Source organism: Mobula hypostoma, chromosome 4, assembly GCF_963921235.1.
Source record: "Mobula hypostoma chromosome 4, sMobHyp1.1, whole genome shotgun sequence".
Taxonomy (NCBI): domain Eukaryota; kingdom Metazoa; phylum Chordata; class Chondrichthyes; order Myliobatiformes; family Myliobatidae; genus Mobula; species Mobula hypostoma.
The window spans coordinates 60,618,124-60,632,859 of NC_086100.1; the positions used below are offsets into that span (position 1 = coordinate 60,618,124).

At 42.6% G+C, this 14,736-nt stretch overlaps 1 protein-coding gene across 2 annotated transcripts in view; it reads right to left on the reverse strand.

Annotated features, from left to right (window-relative positions):
• nmd3 (NMD3 ribosome export adaptor) overlaps positions 1–14,736 on the reverse strand; it is a 60,609-nt gene that overhangs the window by 44,188 nt on the left and 1,685 nt on the right. The window contains exon 1 of one of the 2 annotated variants that reach the window (XM_063045843.1): positions 6,503–6,752. The exons of the other annotated variant lie outside the window; for it this stretch is intronic. Within the exon in view, the coding sequence (XP_062901913.1) occupies positions 6,503–6,546 (44 nt within the window). The 5' untranslated portion in view covers positions 6,547–6,752. Of the gene's footprint in view, positions 1–6,502; positions 6,753–14,736 lie in introns of those variants that run through there. 2 annotated transcript variants of the gene reach the window in all.

Genomic DNA, 14,736 nt, shown 5'->3' on the forward strand with positions numbered 1-14,736 from the left:
CTGGCACCTCTGCTCCGTCCGCCATAACAGACAGGATCTTCTGGTTGCCACCCACTTCAACTCTGCTTCCCATTCCCATTCGGATATGTCTATACATGGCCTCCTCTACTGCCATGATGAGGCTAAACTCAGGTTGGAGGAGCAACACCTCATATATCGTCTAAGTAGTCTCCAGCCCCTTGGTATGAACATTGAATTCTCCAATTTCCAGTAATTCCCTCCCCCTCCCTTCCCCTATCCCTATTTCACTGTGCCCCCTCCCCCAGCTGCCTACTACCTCCCTCATGGTTCCACCTCCTTCTACTACTCATTGTGTTTTCCCCTATTCCTTCTTCACCTTTCCTGCCTATCACCTCCCTGCCTCCCTTCCCCACCCCTTTATCTTTCCCCTTACTGGTTTTTCACCTGGAACCTACCAGCCTTCTCCTTCCCACCCTCCCCCCACCTTCCTTATAGGGCCTCTGCCCCTTCCCTCTACAGTCCTGACGAAGGGTTCCGGCCTGAAACGTTGACTGATCATTTCCACGGATGCTGCCCGACCTGCTGAGTTCCTCCAGCGTGTTGTGAGTGTAATAGAAGTGGAGATGCTTGCTGTCTTGAGACAAATTAGGGTAGATAAGTCCCCAGGGCCTGACAAGGACCTTGTGGGGCTAGTGCAGAAATTACAGGGCCCCGAGAGGTATTTAAAACATCATTTACCATGGATGAGGCGCTAGAGGACTGGAGGATAGCTAACATCCACTGCTCAAGAAAGGCTCCAAAAATAAGCTGGGAAATTAAGGCCAGTGAGCCTAACATCAGTGGTGGATAAGTTATTGGAACATATTCTAAGACACAGGGTATATAAGTATTTGGATAAACAGGGCATGTTTAATGATAGTCAGTTTGGCTTTGTGTCTAACCGATCTTACAAAATTTTTATAGATTACCAGGAAAGCTGATGGAGGAAAGGCAGTGGGCATTGTCAACGTTGACTTTAGCACATTCCCACATGGGAGGCAGGTGGAGCAAGTTCAGTCGGTTGGCATTCAGGGTGAGGTGGTGAACTGGATTTGACATTGGCTTCATGGGAGAAGCCAGAGAGTGGTAGCAAATGGTTGCCTCTCTGACCGGAGGCCTGTGATCAGAGATGTGCTGCAGGAATCAATACCAGGTCCATTATTGTTTGTAATCTATATTAATAATTTGGATTATAATGTGTTATACTGGATCAGCAAGTTTGCAGATGACACCAAGTATGGGGCATAATGGACAGAGAGGAAGGCTCCCAAAGATTACAGTGGGATCTGCACCAGCTGGAAAAATGGGGTGAAAAATGGCAGATGGAATTTAATGCAGGCAAGTGTGAGGTGTTCCACTTTGAAAGGACAAAACTGGGTAGAACTTACAGTCACGAGAAAATCTGCAGATGCTGGAAACTCAAGCAACACACACAAAATGCTGGTGCAACACACACAAAATGCTGGTGGAACACAGCAGGCCAGGCAGCATCTATAGGAAGAAGTACAGTCGACGTTTCGGGCTGAGACCCTTTGACAGGACTAACTGAAAGAAGAGATAGTAAGAGTTTTGAAAGTGGGAGGGGTCGGGGAGATCTGAAATGATAGGAGAAAACAGGAGGGGGAGGGATGAAGCTAAGATCTGGAAAGTTGATTGGCAAAAGGGATACAGAGTTGGAGAAGGAGTGGATCATGGGACAGGAGGCCTAGGGAGAAAGAAAGGGGGAAGGGAGCCCAGAGGAAGATGGAGAGCAGGCAAGGAGTGATTGTGAGAGGGACAGGGAGAGAAGAAAAAAAGGGGGGGGAAATAAAAATAAATAAGGTATGGAGTAAGAAGGGGAGGAGGGCCATTAACAGAAGTCAGAGAAATCAATGTTCATGCCATCAGGTTGGAGGCTACCCAGACGGAATATAAGGTGTTGTTCCTCCAACCTGAGTGTGGCTTCATCTTGACAGTAGAGGAGGCCATAGATTGACATATCAGAATGGGAATAGGACGTGGAATTAAAATGGATGGCCACTGGGAGATCCCGCTTTCTCTGGCGGACAGAGCGTAGGTGTTCAGTGAAATGGTCTCCCAGTCTGCGTCGGGTCTCACCAATATATAGAAGGTCACACCGGGAGCACCAGACGCAGTATATCACCCCAGCCGACTCACAGGTGAAGTGTCACCTCACCTGGAAGGACTGTCTGGGGCCCCTGAATGGTGGTGAGGGAGGAAGTGTAAGGGCAGGTATAGTACTTGTTCCGCTTACAAGGATAAGTGCCAGGAGGGAGATCGGTGGGAAGGGATGTGGCGGGGGGACGAATGGACAAGGGAGTCACATAGGGAGCGATCCCTGTGGGAAGCAGAAAGGCGGGGGGAGGGAAAGATGTGCTTGGTGGTGAGATCCCGTTGGGAGGTGGTGGAAGTTGCTTACACAGTGAAAGGTAGAACACTAAGGAGTGGGACCGAAACGTGGGAATACAGATCCATAATTCTTGAAAACGATGTCACAGGTAGATAGAGACGTAAAGAGAGCTTTTGGCACATTAGCCTTCATATATCAGAGTACTGAGTACAGGAGTTAGGATGTTATGTCGAAGTTGTATAAGATGTCGGCGAGACCAAATTTGGAATATTGTGTACAGTGTTGGTTACCTACCTAAGGAAAAATATGAGCAAGATTGAAAGAGTAGAGAGAAAATTTACAAGGATGCTGGCAGGAGTTGAGGACCTGAGTTATGGGAAAATATTGAATAGGTTAGGATGTTATTCCCTGGAACCTGAGAGAATGAAGGGAGATTTGATAGAGGTACACAAAATTATGAGGGGTAAATGCAAGCAGGCTTTTTCCACTGAGGTTGGGTGACACTAGAACTAGACGTCATGTTAAAGATAAAAGGTGAAATATTTAAGGGGAACCTGAGGTGGAACTTCTTTACACAGAGGACAATGTGAGTTCAAATGAGCTGCCAGTGGAAGCGGTGGATACAGGATCAATTGCAATGTTTAAGAGAAGTTTAGATAAGTGCACAGATGGGAGAAATATAGAAAGCTATGGTTCACCTACAGGTCAATGGGGCTATGCAGAATAACAGTTCAGCACAGACTAGACGGGCCTAGGGGCCTATTTCTGTGCTACAGAGCTCTATATCTCTACTTCACATTTACAACCAGTCAGTAAACTCAGCTGCCAGTGGAAATAATGTTCTCTATTTGATTTATCAAATTCCTTCAATTACTTATATTTATTCATAATTATCCTAGAAACTATCCGAGCTTCTCCAATCGATCCACACAACTGAAGTCCCTCACCACTCGTACCACTGAGTAAACCTCTTCCATTACTACCCTCGAAATCATTCTGAGGAGCAGTGCCTAAAAGTTCCTACTGGTTTAGTATGATTTTTGTTTATGTAGTGAATGCTCTTTTTCACAAGTAGCCCAAATACACTGCTGAGTGCCACTACAATCTTGCCCTGCCACTGTCTAGAACATACAATACACATTTTTATCTACCCATCCTCCTTCTATTATCTTAATTATCTCCAAATCTTTCCACGTCTGCATGTGTGACACCAGGCTACTTCTTTTGAGCTCTCTCATAGTTTTAGCATTGTACAGCACAGAAACTAGTTCTTTGGCCAATAAATTGATGCTGCTCTTTTATCTCCATCTACCCTTTGTATCCTTCTAAACCTTGCCAAGTTAAATACCTGTTTAAATGTCTTCTGAACATAATAGTTAAATTTGACCCCAATACCTCCTCTTGCATTGTGTTCCAGATTTTAAAAATATCCTTTAGATCCCCCTTCAAACCAACTAATATGGGAAAAAGATTTTGACAATCTACCCTATCTATGCTTCTCCTAATCTTACATAATTCTATAGTGTAGCATACAAACAGGACTTACAACTTACTGTGTCTCCACCAATCACAATACCGATTTATTTCCATCTGCCTGCTCATGGTCCATACCCCGCTACTCACTATCTGTGCATGTATCAATCTAAACATTACTATCATACTGTATGTTTCCAAGGCTGCCCTGGAAGCATATTCCAGACACCTACATAGTTTGTGTAAAATAAAACTTGCCTCGTGCTTTTCCTGTACAGCACTGGACAGGCCATTCAGCTCACGATGCTGTGCTGATCTTGATGCCAATTTATATTAAATGTCCTCCTCCAGTTTATCATCCATATCCCTCTATTATCTTCTTATTCATGTGTTTACCTAGAAGCCTCAAACTCCACCAAACTGCCTGATCCACTGTGGCACAGCAGCATAGAGGTTAGCACAATGCTTTACGGTACCAGCAAATTGGTTCATTTCCCGCCGCTGTCTGTAAGGAGTTTGTACGTTCTCCCTAAGTTGGCGTGGGCTTCCTCAAGGTCTCCAGTTTTCTCCCACAGATCAAAGGCGTATCAGCTGGTAGGCTGATCGGCCATTGTAAATTGTCTGTGGTTCAATCAGGGTTGTTTGGCGGCAGAGCTCCAAGGGCTGGAAGAGCCCATTCCACGCTGTATCTCAATAAACAAGCATTTTCCAGGTACCTCTGGTGTTTGATATTTCTTCCCTAGTACGCAGATTTTGACTGTCTACCCAATCTATGCCATTCATAAATTTAAACCCTCTATCAGGTTTCCCCTGAACCCCCCAAAGCTGTAAGGACAACACAAGTTTGTCTAACCATTCTTTATAGCTCATACCCTCTAATCCAGGCAGCATGCTGGCAACCTCCTTCTGCACCCTCTCCACATGCATACAATGGGGTGGCCAAAAATGCACCTAATATGCCAAGTATGGTTTGACTAAAATTTTATATTGATGCAGCATAATTTCCTTATTCTAAAACCCACCACATCAAGAACTCAAGATCCCTTTGCATCTCAATTCTAGTCAGGAGTCTAGTATTAACCGTATAATTCCTCCTTTGACTGCCTGAAGTGCAACACCTCACACTTGTCTGGATTAAACTTCATCTGCCACTTCTGTAACTACATCTGCAACAGATCAATACCTCACTATTTTCTTTGGTAGTCCTTTACATTGTGTACAGCTCCAACAATCTTGCTAATCCACCCATCTAAATTTCCATCCAAATCTTTGATATAAGAGGTCCTAGCACTGATTCTTGCAAAACACCACCGATCATGGACTTCTAGCCAGATTGACAACCTTCCACTCTTACTCTGACTTCTGTGGGCCAGAACCAGTTCCTAATCCAAAAATGGTACCTGATGGCTCATACAGACAAGGTCGGTCGAAAGTTTCCATGATGTATTAACCACGACTTTACAATTTCTGCTAGAAGTACTAAGAGGGTCAGAGGGCATCTGTGGAAAGAAAAGTCAGGAGAGACTACAGATGCCAGAATCGCAAGTTGTCTCCCCCCAGCGTGAGGTATGTTGCTTATGGAAAGAGAAACAATTAAAGTTCCAGTTTCCAGATGCTCTGACTTTCTTTTTCCACAAATGCTGCCTGAATAATTTCCGCAAACAACAGGAATTCTGCAGATGCTGGAAATTCAAGCAACACACATCAAAGTTTCTGGTGAACACAGCAGGCCAGGCAGCATCTCTAGGAAGAGGTACAATATCCTTGTAAGCGGAACAAGTGCTACACATGCCCTTACACTTCCTCCATTACCACCATTCAGGGCCCCAAACAGTCCTTCCAGGTGAGGTGACACTTCACCCGTGAGTCGGCTGGGGTGATATACTGCGTCCGGTGCTCCCGATGTGGCCTTCTATATATTGGCAAGACCCGACGCAGACTGGGAGACCGCTTTGCTGAACACCTACGCTCTGTCCGCCAGAGAAAGCAGGATCTCCCAGTGGCCACACATTTTAATTCCACATCCCATTCCCATTCTGACATGTCTATCCACGGCCTCCTCTACTGTAAAGATGAAGCCACACTCAGGTTGGAGGAACAACACCTTATATTCCGTCTGGGTAGCCTCCAACCTGACGGCATGAACATCGCCTTCCCTAACTTCTGCTAAGGCCCCACCTCCCCCTCGTACCCCATCCGTTATTTATTTTTATACACACATTCTTTCTCTCACTCTGCTTTATCTCCCTCTGTCCCTCTGAATATACCCCTTGCCCATCCTCTGGGTCCCCCCCACCTCCTTGTCTTTCTTCCCGGACCTCCTGTCCCATTATCCTTTCATATCCCTTTTGCCAATCACCTGTCCAGCTCTTGGCTCCATCCCTCCCCCTCCTGTCTTCTCCTATCATTTTGGATCTCCCCCTCCCCCTCCCACTTTCAAATCCCTTACTAACTCTTCCTTCAGTTAGTCCTGACGAAGGGTCTCGGCCTGAAACGTCGACTGCACCTCTTCCTAGAGATGCTGCCTGGCCTGCTGCGTTCACCAGCAACTTTGATGTGTGTTGCTTGAATAATTTCCACATTTACTTGAGATTTCCAGCACCTGCGGCTTACTTTGTTTAATCTTCACTCCCGTGGAATGGGTTTGTGCTGTGATCAGGCACTGATATCGCTACTCACATGTGGCCCTGGGTGCTGGTGGCTGGCTCCTTCAGGTACTCCATCTGGGCTCTACGCCGCGTCTGCAGTGCAAAGGGGAAGCCGGAGCAGTCAGTCGGCCTAGCTCCGCTCCCGCATAGCGCCTCGCCGCTTTCCTACTGGAACCCGGAGGAGGAAAAGGACGCCGAGAGCGAGGATGCGAAAGCAATGGCTGCCCGCAGTTGCGCCGCAGCGTGTCCCCGACAGGCCCCCACCACCCACCCCTACAGCTGGCCACGCCGCGCCTGTCACGACACACTCTGACTGTGGCCTTGGAGATCCCACCAGAGGAGAGTGTGTAACGGGAAAATAGGAGCAGAGTGCGATATTCGCTCCTTCGAGCCTGCTCCCCTATTCTTCAGGATTATGTTTAAGCCACCTCAACGCCATTTTCCTGCAATGGTCCCCTTAATTTACCAGACGCGTTGATTTCTGCTTGAACAAAGTAAACAAATGAGTCTCCACAGAAAACCCCAATGATTCGTCATCTCTGCATGAAGAATTTTCCGTTGCTTAGGTCGTAAATGGCTTACCACTTATTCTAAATTCTTAATGCTGATTACAGTCTCCTCAACCCGCTCAAACGCACAGCCAGCCTGTCAGAATTTTGTAAGCTTCATTAAGGTTTTCTTTCGCTTCCCTAAACTCCAGAGAATACAGAATAGATACACTCTCACTATTCTTTGTTTTCTAACAACTAATGAGTTAGTTGACAACCATCATGACCAGAGATAGAGGATAGAGATAGTAACTCACTAAATCAAGGCACTGTCACATTCACTATAGAGAGCTGATTCTGAAACATTAAACTTGAAGACAAAGTATATGGGTGTCATTTGGTTAAATCGGAACTGGGAGTACAGATGTACATCAATTTTAGACGAAAACAGTTGAAAATGAAGGAGATATAATATTTACTAAAATTGTCCAAATTCTGATACCTATTAAAATAAAATTCCATAAAACTTGCATATTCAGAGTCACAATGCGGCTTAATGGGGGGTTTCAACTTGTGGGACATTGGAATCAGCATTGGGGAAGGAGGGAGCTGTCCGATGGGATGGGGTCCCTGTGAATCACATAACTAGGGCTGCGGATAGGACTTTAAACTAAATAGTAAGGGTGTGGGTACAACAGCTTGGAAAAGTATGGGTAAAGTAAAAGGGTGAGAGAGTGCAGGAGAGGTTACGGAGATCTCCAGAATAAAAAATAAGACAAAAAGTTTCAAAGAAGATATGAATTTATCCTCAGGCGACATGGAGAGAAAATTGAAAAGGGTAGTAAATACACAAAAGTGTTATATTAGAAAACACACAATATATGTAATAAGGTGGATGATCTTGTAGCACAGTCATAAATTGGCAGGTATGACATTGTGGGTATCACCGAACTGTGATTGAAAGTAGATCATACCTCAGAATTTAACATCCAAAGATACACATCATATCAAAAGGACAGGCAAGTGGCCAGAGGGGTTGGGGTGGATTTGTTGATAAAAAATGAAATCAAATCCTTAGAAAGAAGTGACATGGGATCAGAAGATGTAGAATCTTGTGGGGAAAGTTAAGAAATTGCAAGAGTAAAAAGACCCTGATGGGAGTTATATAGTGGCCTCTGAACGGTGGCCAGGATGTGGAGTACAAATTACAATGGAGATAGAAAAGGCTTGTAACAGGGTCAATGTCACGATGGACATGAGGGATTTCAATATGCAGGCTGGTGCTGGATCTTAAGAGAAAGAATTTGTAGAATCAAGTCAAGTCAAGCTTATTGTCATTTAACTATATACATGTATATAACATATGTAACCAGATAATGTACGTTTGTATATAGAAATGAGACAATGTGTCTTCGAACCAGGGTGTAAACCACAGTTGTGCACATAACACAATGATAACTTATGAAGGTAAGGATAAAAATCTACAGATGAATCACACATAAATAACAAACTAAAGTGCATTAATATTAAATATTGTAAGATACCAAACAGATGAACCAGTGACACTTTGAATATGATGTAGCAGGGAATTTAAAAAGAAAATGGCCTGGGGGAAAGAGCTGTTTCTCATCCCAACTATTCTTGTTTTTATGCATCAGAGTCTCCTACCTGATGGTAGAAAGTCAAGGAGGATGCTGGATGGATGGGTGGGATCCTTAATAATGTGTACTCAGTATTCCTGATAAATGTCCCCGATGGATGTTAGGGAAACTCCTGTGACCCCCTCAGCTGTTCTCATAGACCTTTGTAGGGACTTCTGGTTTGATGCTTAGAAATTGCCCAGGACATTGCTTTTAAAGTAGCTTGTGGTCAAGCCCTCTAGGGAAAAGGCAATTCTGGATTGGGTGTTCTTTGATGAACCAGATTTGATTAGGGAGCTTAAGGTAAATGAAAATGTAGGAGGCAGTGATCATAATATATTAAAATTCACCCTGCAATTTGAGAAGGAGAAGCTAAGATTGGGTGTATTGATATGAGTAAAGAGAGCTACAGATGGATAAGAGAGGAGCTAGCCAAAGCTGATTGGAAGGGGAGACTAGTAAGGTTGCCAGTGTGTTCGTCCATCGTCGTCATCGATGAGGACCTGGACACCATTATGATGGTGTTGAGACTAGCACATGATTTGGATTTAAGTGAGGGAGAGTTGCACAGCGTCAGCCTCACTCTCTCTTCCCAATTCCCATCTGGATCCAGTGGCAAGACAGAGTCGAGACGGCTGGAGATGGGACTAGGCGCAGTGGATGACCAGGACGCCTTCTGTGTCTTGTTGTGCTCTACATGTTCCACGACGCTTGCAGAGACCGCCTTCTTGACCGTTGGACCTTCCATTGGTCTCGTCCGCTCAATCCGCCGGAGTCTGTCTTCACATGCTGGGATAGACAACTCCCTATCTCACCGAGGGTTTGAGACCTGTCGGCTACCCTCATCTGGTTTAGCCGGCTTGTCGAAGCCGTTGCCCGGGGTGTGGCCACTGTCGCATGCAAACAGCTATGGAGAGCCATAGGTAAGAGCTGAGTGCCAGGTGGGGACCAAAGGTGGACAAGTTGCCTGAAAAGGATATGACATGTTCCCCCACCAGAGGTGCTACCCCTCCCTGGCACCCCATACACCCCAAGTAAAGGTTGCCAGTAAAGGAGCAATGGCTGCAATATCTGGGAGTAATTCGGAGGATGCAGCATCAGTTCATTCCAAAGAAAAAGAGACATTCCAAAGAGAGGGTGAGACAGCAGTGACTGGGAAGGGAAATCAACGACAGCATAAAAGCAAAAGAGAGGACATACAATATAGCAAGAAGCTAGAGGATTTGGAAGCTTTAAAAAACAACAGCAGAATACAATTGTTTTTTAAAAGACGAAAGATGAAACATGAAGTCAGTCAGTAATATTAAAGCAGATATCAAATGTTTTTCAGATATATAAGGAGTGAAAAAGAGGCAAGTGGGCATTGGACTGCTGGTAAATGACACTGGAGAGGTAGTCGGGGGGACAAAGAAATGCAAATGAACTGAATAAATATTTTGTGTTAGTCGTCACTGTGGATGACACCGGAAGTATGCAGAAATTCAAGTGTGTCGGGGAGCAGATGTGAGTGCAAAGACTATTACTACGGAGAAGATGCTTGAAAAATTGAAAGGTCTGATGGTAGAGTAGATATGTCACCTGGATGAGATGAACTGTACCCCAGGGTTCTGAAAGAGGTAGTGGAAGATTACTTGAGGCATTACTATTGATCTTTTAAAAATCACTAGCTTCTGGAATGGTTCCAGAGGTCTGGAAAATTGCAAATTTTACTCCACTCTATAAAAAGGGAGGAAGGAAAATGACAGCTAATTATAGGTCAGATACCTTGACATCAGTGGTTGGCAAGATGTGAGAGTCCATTATTAAAGATAAAGTTTCAGGGAACTTGTCGGCACAAGATAAAGGAAGTCACCATCAGCAAGGTTTCATTAAAGGGAAATCTTGTCTGACAAATCTGTTGGAATTTTTTGAAGAACCAGCAAACAAGATAGACAAAGGAGAATCAGTGGATGTTATTCTTTTTTAAATTATGAGCATACACAGTCCTCTTTTATCGTCATTTAGTAATGCATGCATTAAGAAATGATACAATGTTCCTCCAGAATGATATCACAGAAACACAAGACAAACCAAGACTAAAAAAACTGACAAAAACACATAATTATAACATATAGTTACAACAATGCAAAGCAATACTGTAATTTGATAAAGAACAGGCCATAGGCATGGTAAAAAAAAAAGTCTCAAAGTCTCTTGAAAGTCCCATCATCTCACGCAGACGGTAGAAGGAAGAAAAACTCTCCCTGCCATGAGCTTCCAGCGCCGCAAACTTGCCGATGCAGCACCCTGGAGTATCAGTGGATAATCAGTGGATGTTATTTTCTTAGATTTTCAGAAGGTCATCAACATGGTGGCACATGTGGGGTGGTAAATTAGATAGCAGCCCATAGTGTTATAAGAAAGACACTAGCATAGACAGAAGAAGATTAGCTGATCGGCAGAAGGCAAAGAGAGGAAATAAACGGGGCCTTTTCTGTTTGGTTGCCAGTGACTAGTGGTGATATGCAGGGTCAATGTTGGGTCTGCTACTTTCCACTTTCTATATTAATGATCTGTATGATGGAATTGATGGCTATATGGCAAGGTGTGTGGATGGTACAAAGATAGGTGGAGAGTCAGGTAATGTTCAGGAAGTAGGAAGTCTGCAGAAGGATTTGGACAGATTAGGAGAATGAGGAAAGAAGTGTCAGATGGAATACAATATAGGGAAGTGTGTTGTCATGTACTTTGGTGGAAGGAATTAAGGGATAGGCTGTTTTCTGAATGGGGAGTGAATTCAGAAATTGAAGATGCAAAGGGACTTGGGAAGCCCATTGAAAGGTTCCATAAAGGTTATCTTGCAGTTTGAATCGGTAGTGAGGAAGGTATATCCAATGTTAGCATTCATTTCCAGAGAACTAGAATAATGCTGAGTATGTAAAGCCAGAATGTAATGCTGAGGTTTTATAAGGCATTGGTCAAGCTGCATTTGAAGTATTGTGAGCAGATTTGGGCCCCATATCTAAGAAAGGGTGTGCTGGCATTGGGAGGGTCCAGATGAGGTTTGCAAGAATGATTCCAGAATAGAAAGGTTAAAGTATGAGGAGCATTTGATGGAGCTGGGCCAGTACTCACTGGAATTTAGATGAGGGAGGATCTCATTGAATCCTACCAGATATTGAAAGGCCTAGGTAGATAGATAGTACATACTGAGGATACTTCCTATGGTGTGGAAGTCTAGGAACAGAGGGTACAGACTCAGAATAAAAGGACATCCCTTTAGAACAGGGATAAAGAGAAATTTCTTTAGCCAGAGGGTGGTGAATCTGTGAAATTCATTGCCACAGATGGCTGTGGAGGCCAAGTCATTAGGTATACTTAAAGCAGAGGTTGATAGGTCTTGATTAGTAAGGCTGTCAAAGGTTATGGGAGAAGGCACACAATGAGGTTGAGAGGAAAAATAAATCAGCCATGATCAAATGGCAGAGCAAATTTGATGGGAGAATGGCCTAATTCTCTCCTATGTTTTATGGTCCTTCATGTCAGCCTATTTTATTTTCATTAGAAGTTAGGAAAGAAAGTAAATAATTCAGGATAATAGATCTCAGCCATGGTTGTGAATTTTATCAATGTGTTTTATAATGTATTCAATTTTTTAAATTAGTTTGCTACAGCAATCTAATTTACACAATTAATTGCAAAGCCTCTAAAAGTGATGGAACTTCTTGATTTATAAACTTTTTATTAAATTATCACCATTTAGTAATCTGACTTTGGGCTACCCTCTAAGTGTTTAAGCTGATTTATATCAAGACGTTTAAAATCTTATCATTAAGAGTTCTTCAGATTCACTCTTGGCTGAGAGGGTCTATGTTTGAAGGTTTAGTCAGATAAACTTGTTTGAAATATAAATGACAATGACCTTAGAGGAAAGGCTGGAATTGTCCTCCAAAACCTGAAATAGGTAAACAAGAAATAAACTTTGTGATAAGTACTGCAGTTCAAAACAGTGCAGAATCTGCACGAAGGATTGTTTGCAATATGTAAGGGAACAGTACATTGATAAAACAGGCCCATGTACTTACTAAAGACAAAACTTTTCACATGTGCTAACATAATTAGAATCAAGTTATTATCTCTGTCTTATAAGACTGAAATTTTGGTTTTGAGATAGCAGTATAGTGCAAAGACATAAAATTATTATAAATTACAAAATAAATAAATACTGCAAAAAAAAGAATAACAATTTCACGTTCAGATTGTTAAGAAATCTGATTGCGGAGGGGAATATACTGTTCTTGAATCATTGAGTGAGCTTTGATCATTGTGGCAAGATAACAATGATGAAGCATGGGACAGGTAGAACAACCAGTATTCCATGTAACAGCAGAGCACGGCCAAGGTGACCAATGAGGAAATGGTGATACAGCTGACCACATGGCCATAACTGTGGGTAATTAAAATAAACATCCATAAATATGCATATTAGTACTGGAGTTAGAGCAGGATCCAATCTAGTCAGGCAACTCAATTAAGTGCCTTAAGGCTAGAATGACTGTTTGCCAAGTTGGAATTGTTTAAATGTATTGAAATCATAATAGTAATTTATAAAATCATAAAAATATTTGAAATATCTGTATAGAGTACAACACACATCTCTACTTTGTTACAAGATTCTACTCAACTATATTGCCTTAATTGCAAAACCGCCCCTCTTTAAGAGACAGAGGGTTTGACATATACTGTTCTATCAGAAAAAACAAAAGAGTGCACTATACTACAGTTCCTTGAAGATTGCAGGAGAGATCAATAAGGTTGTTAAAATATATATATTTTTTAAATTCTTTTATAAACTGTGCCATATAATGTATAAGCAGGGAGATTATGACAAAATTATATATAACACTAGGTAGATCCCTGCTTGACTACAATGTAAATCTCCCTTCTGTTCCCTCCTATGAATGGTCACCACATTATAAGAATGATGTGATTACAAAAGAGAGAATGCAAATGAGATTTACAAAGGTTTACAAAGAAAAATTGTATCTATCAGGAAAGAATGGATAAACTCGAGTTGTTTTCTTTAGAAGCTGAAGGGAGACTTAATTGAGGAGTATAAGGTTTTGAAAGACCTAGATAAATAAACAGGAAGGATCTATTTCCCACAGCAGAGGGCTCTGAAAGAAGGATTAAATAATTGCAGAAGGATTAGAAAATGTAGGCAGATTTTGTTTCACCCAGAGGGTAATAGGGGTCTGAGACTTACTGTCTGAAAAGTGATAGAGGCAAAAATTCTCATTAAGCATTGGACTTGTACTTGAAGCACCATGAGCTGAAAGGCTACAAACCTGGTGCAGAAAGTGGAATTAGGCTGAGTAGTTCTTTATTGATCAGCACAAGCAGAATAGGTTGAATGGCCTCCTTTTGTGTCATTTGTTTTCTCTGACTCTTTTATTTCTTTGAATTTAGTATGACCTCTGTATCTAAGGGGAACTGGAAGATTCTAGTTTGTAGCTCCTCAATTTTAACCACAGCTTCCCTCTGCACTCAGTCTGGCCCAGTTGATTAAATGTGGCCAGTTCATTCCCTTAACTCCTCTTTAACTTTAATTTCCTCCTCCTGTACCCTGCCAAACCTTTTGTTTATCATAGCTTCTGCAAATTTCTCTTCCACTATTCAGAGCACTTACAGAGACAGGTATGTAAAAAGGGCACAAAGGATCATTGAGGACCTGAGTCACCCCAACCACAAACTGTTCCAGCTGCTACCATTCGGGAAATGTTACCGCAGCATAAAAGCCAGGACCAGCAGGCTCTAGGACAGCTTCTTCCACCAGGCTAACAGACTGATTAATTCATGCTGGTACAAAATTGTATTTCTATGCTATATTGACTGTCCTGTTGTACATACTATTTATTACAAATTACTATAAATTGCACATTGCACATTCAGACAGAGTTGTAACGTAAAGATTTTTACTCCTCATGTATGTGAAGGATGTAAGAAATAAAGTCAATTGAATTCAATTGTAAACACTCATGCAGAGTCCTCATTTAGTACTTCACATATGCCTTATTCCTTCACAATGAATCTCATTACTGACTCGAACAAATAACACCGTTTTTTTACTCAATGTGCCTACATATTTAGGTCTCCTT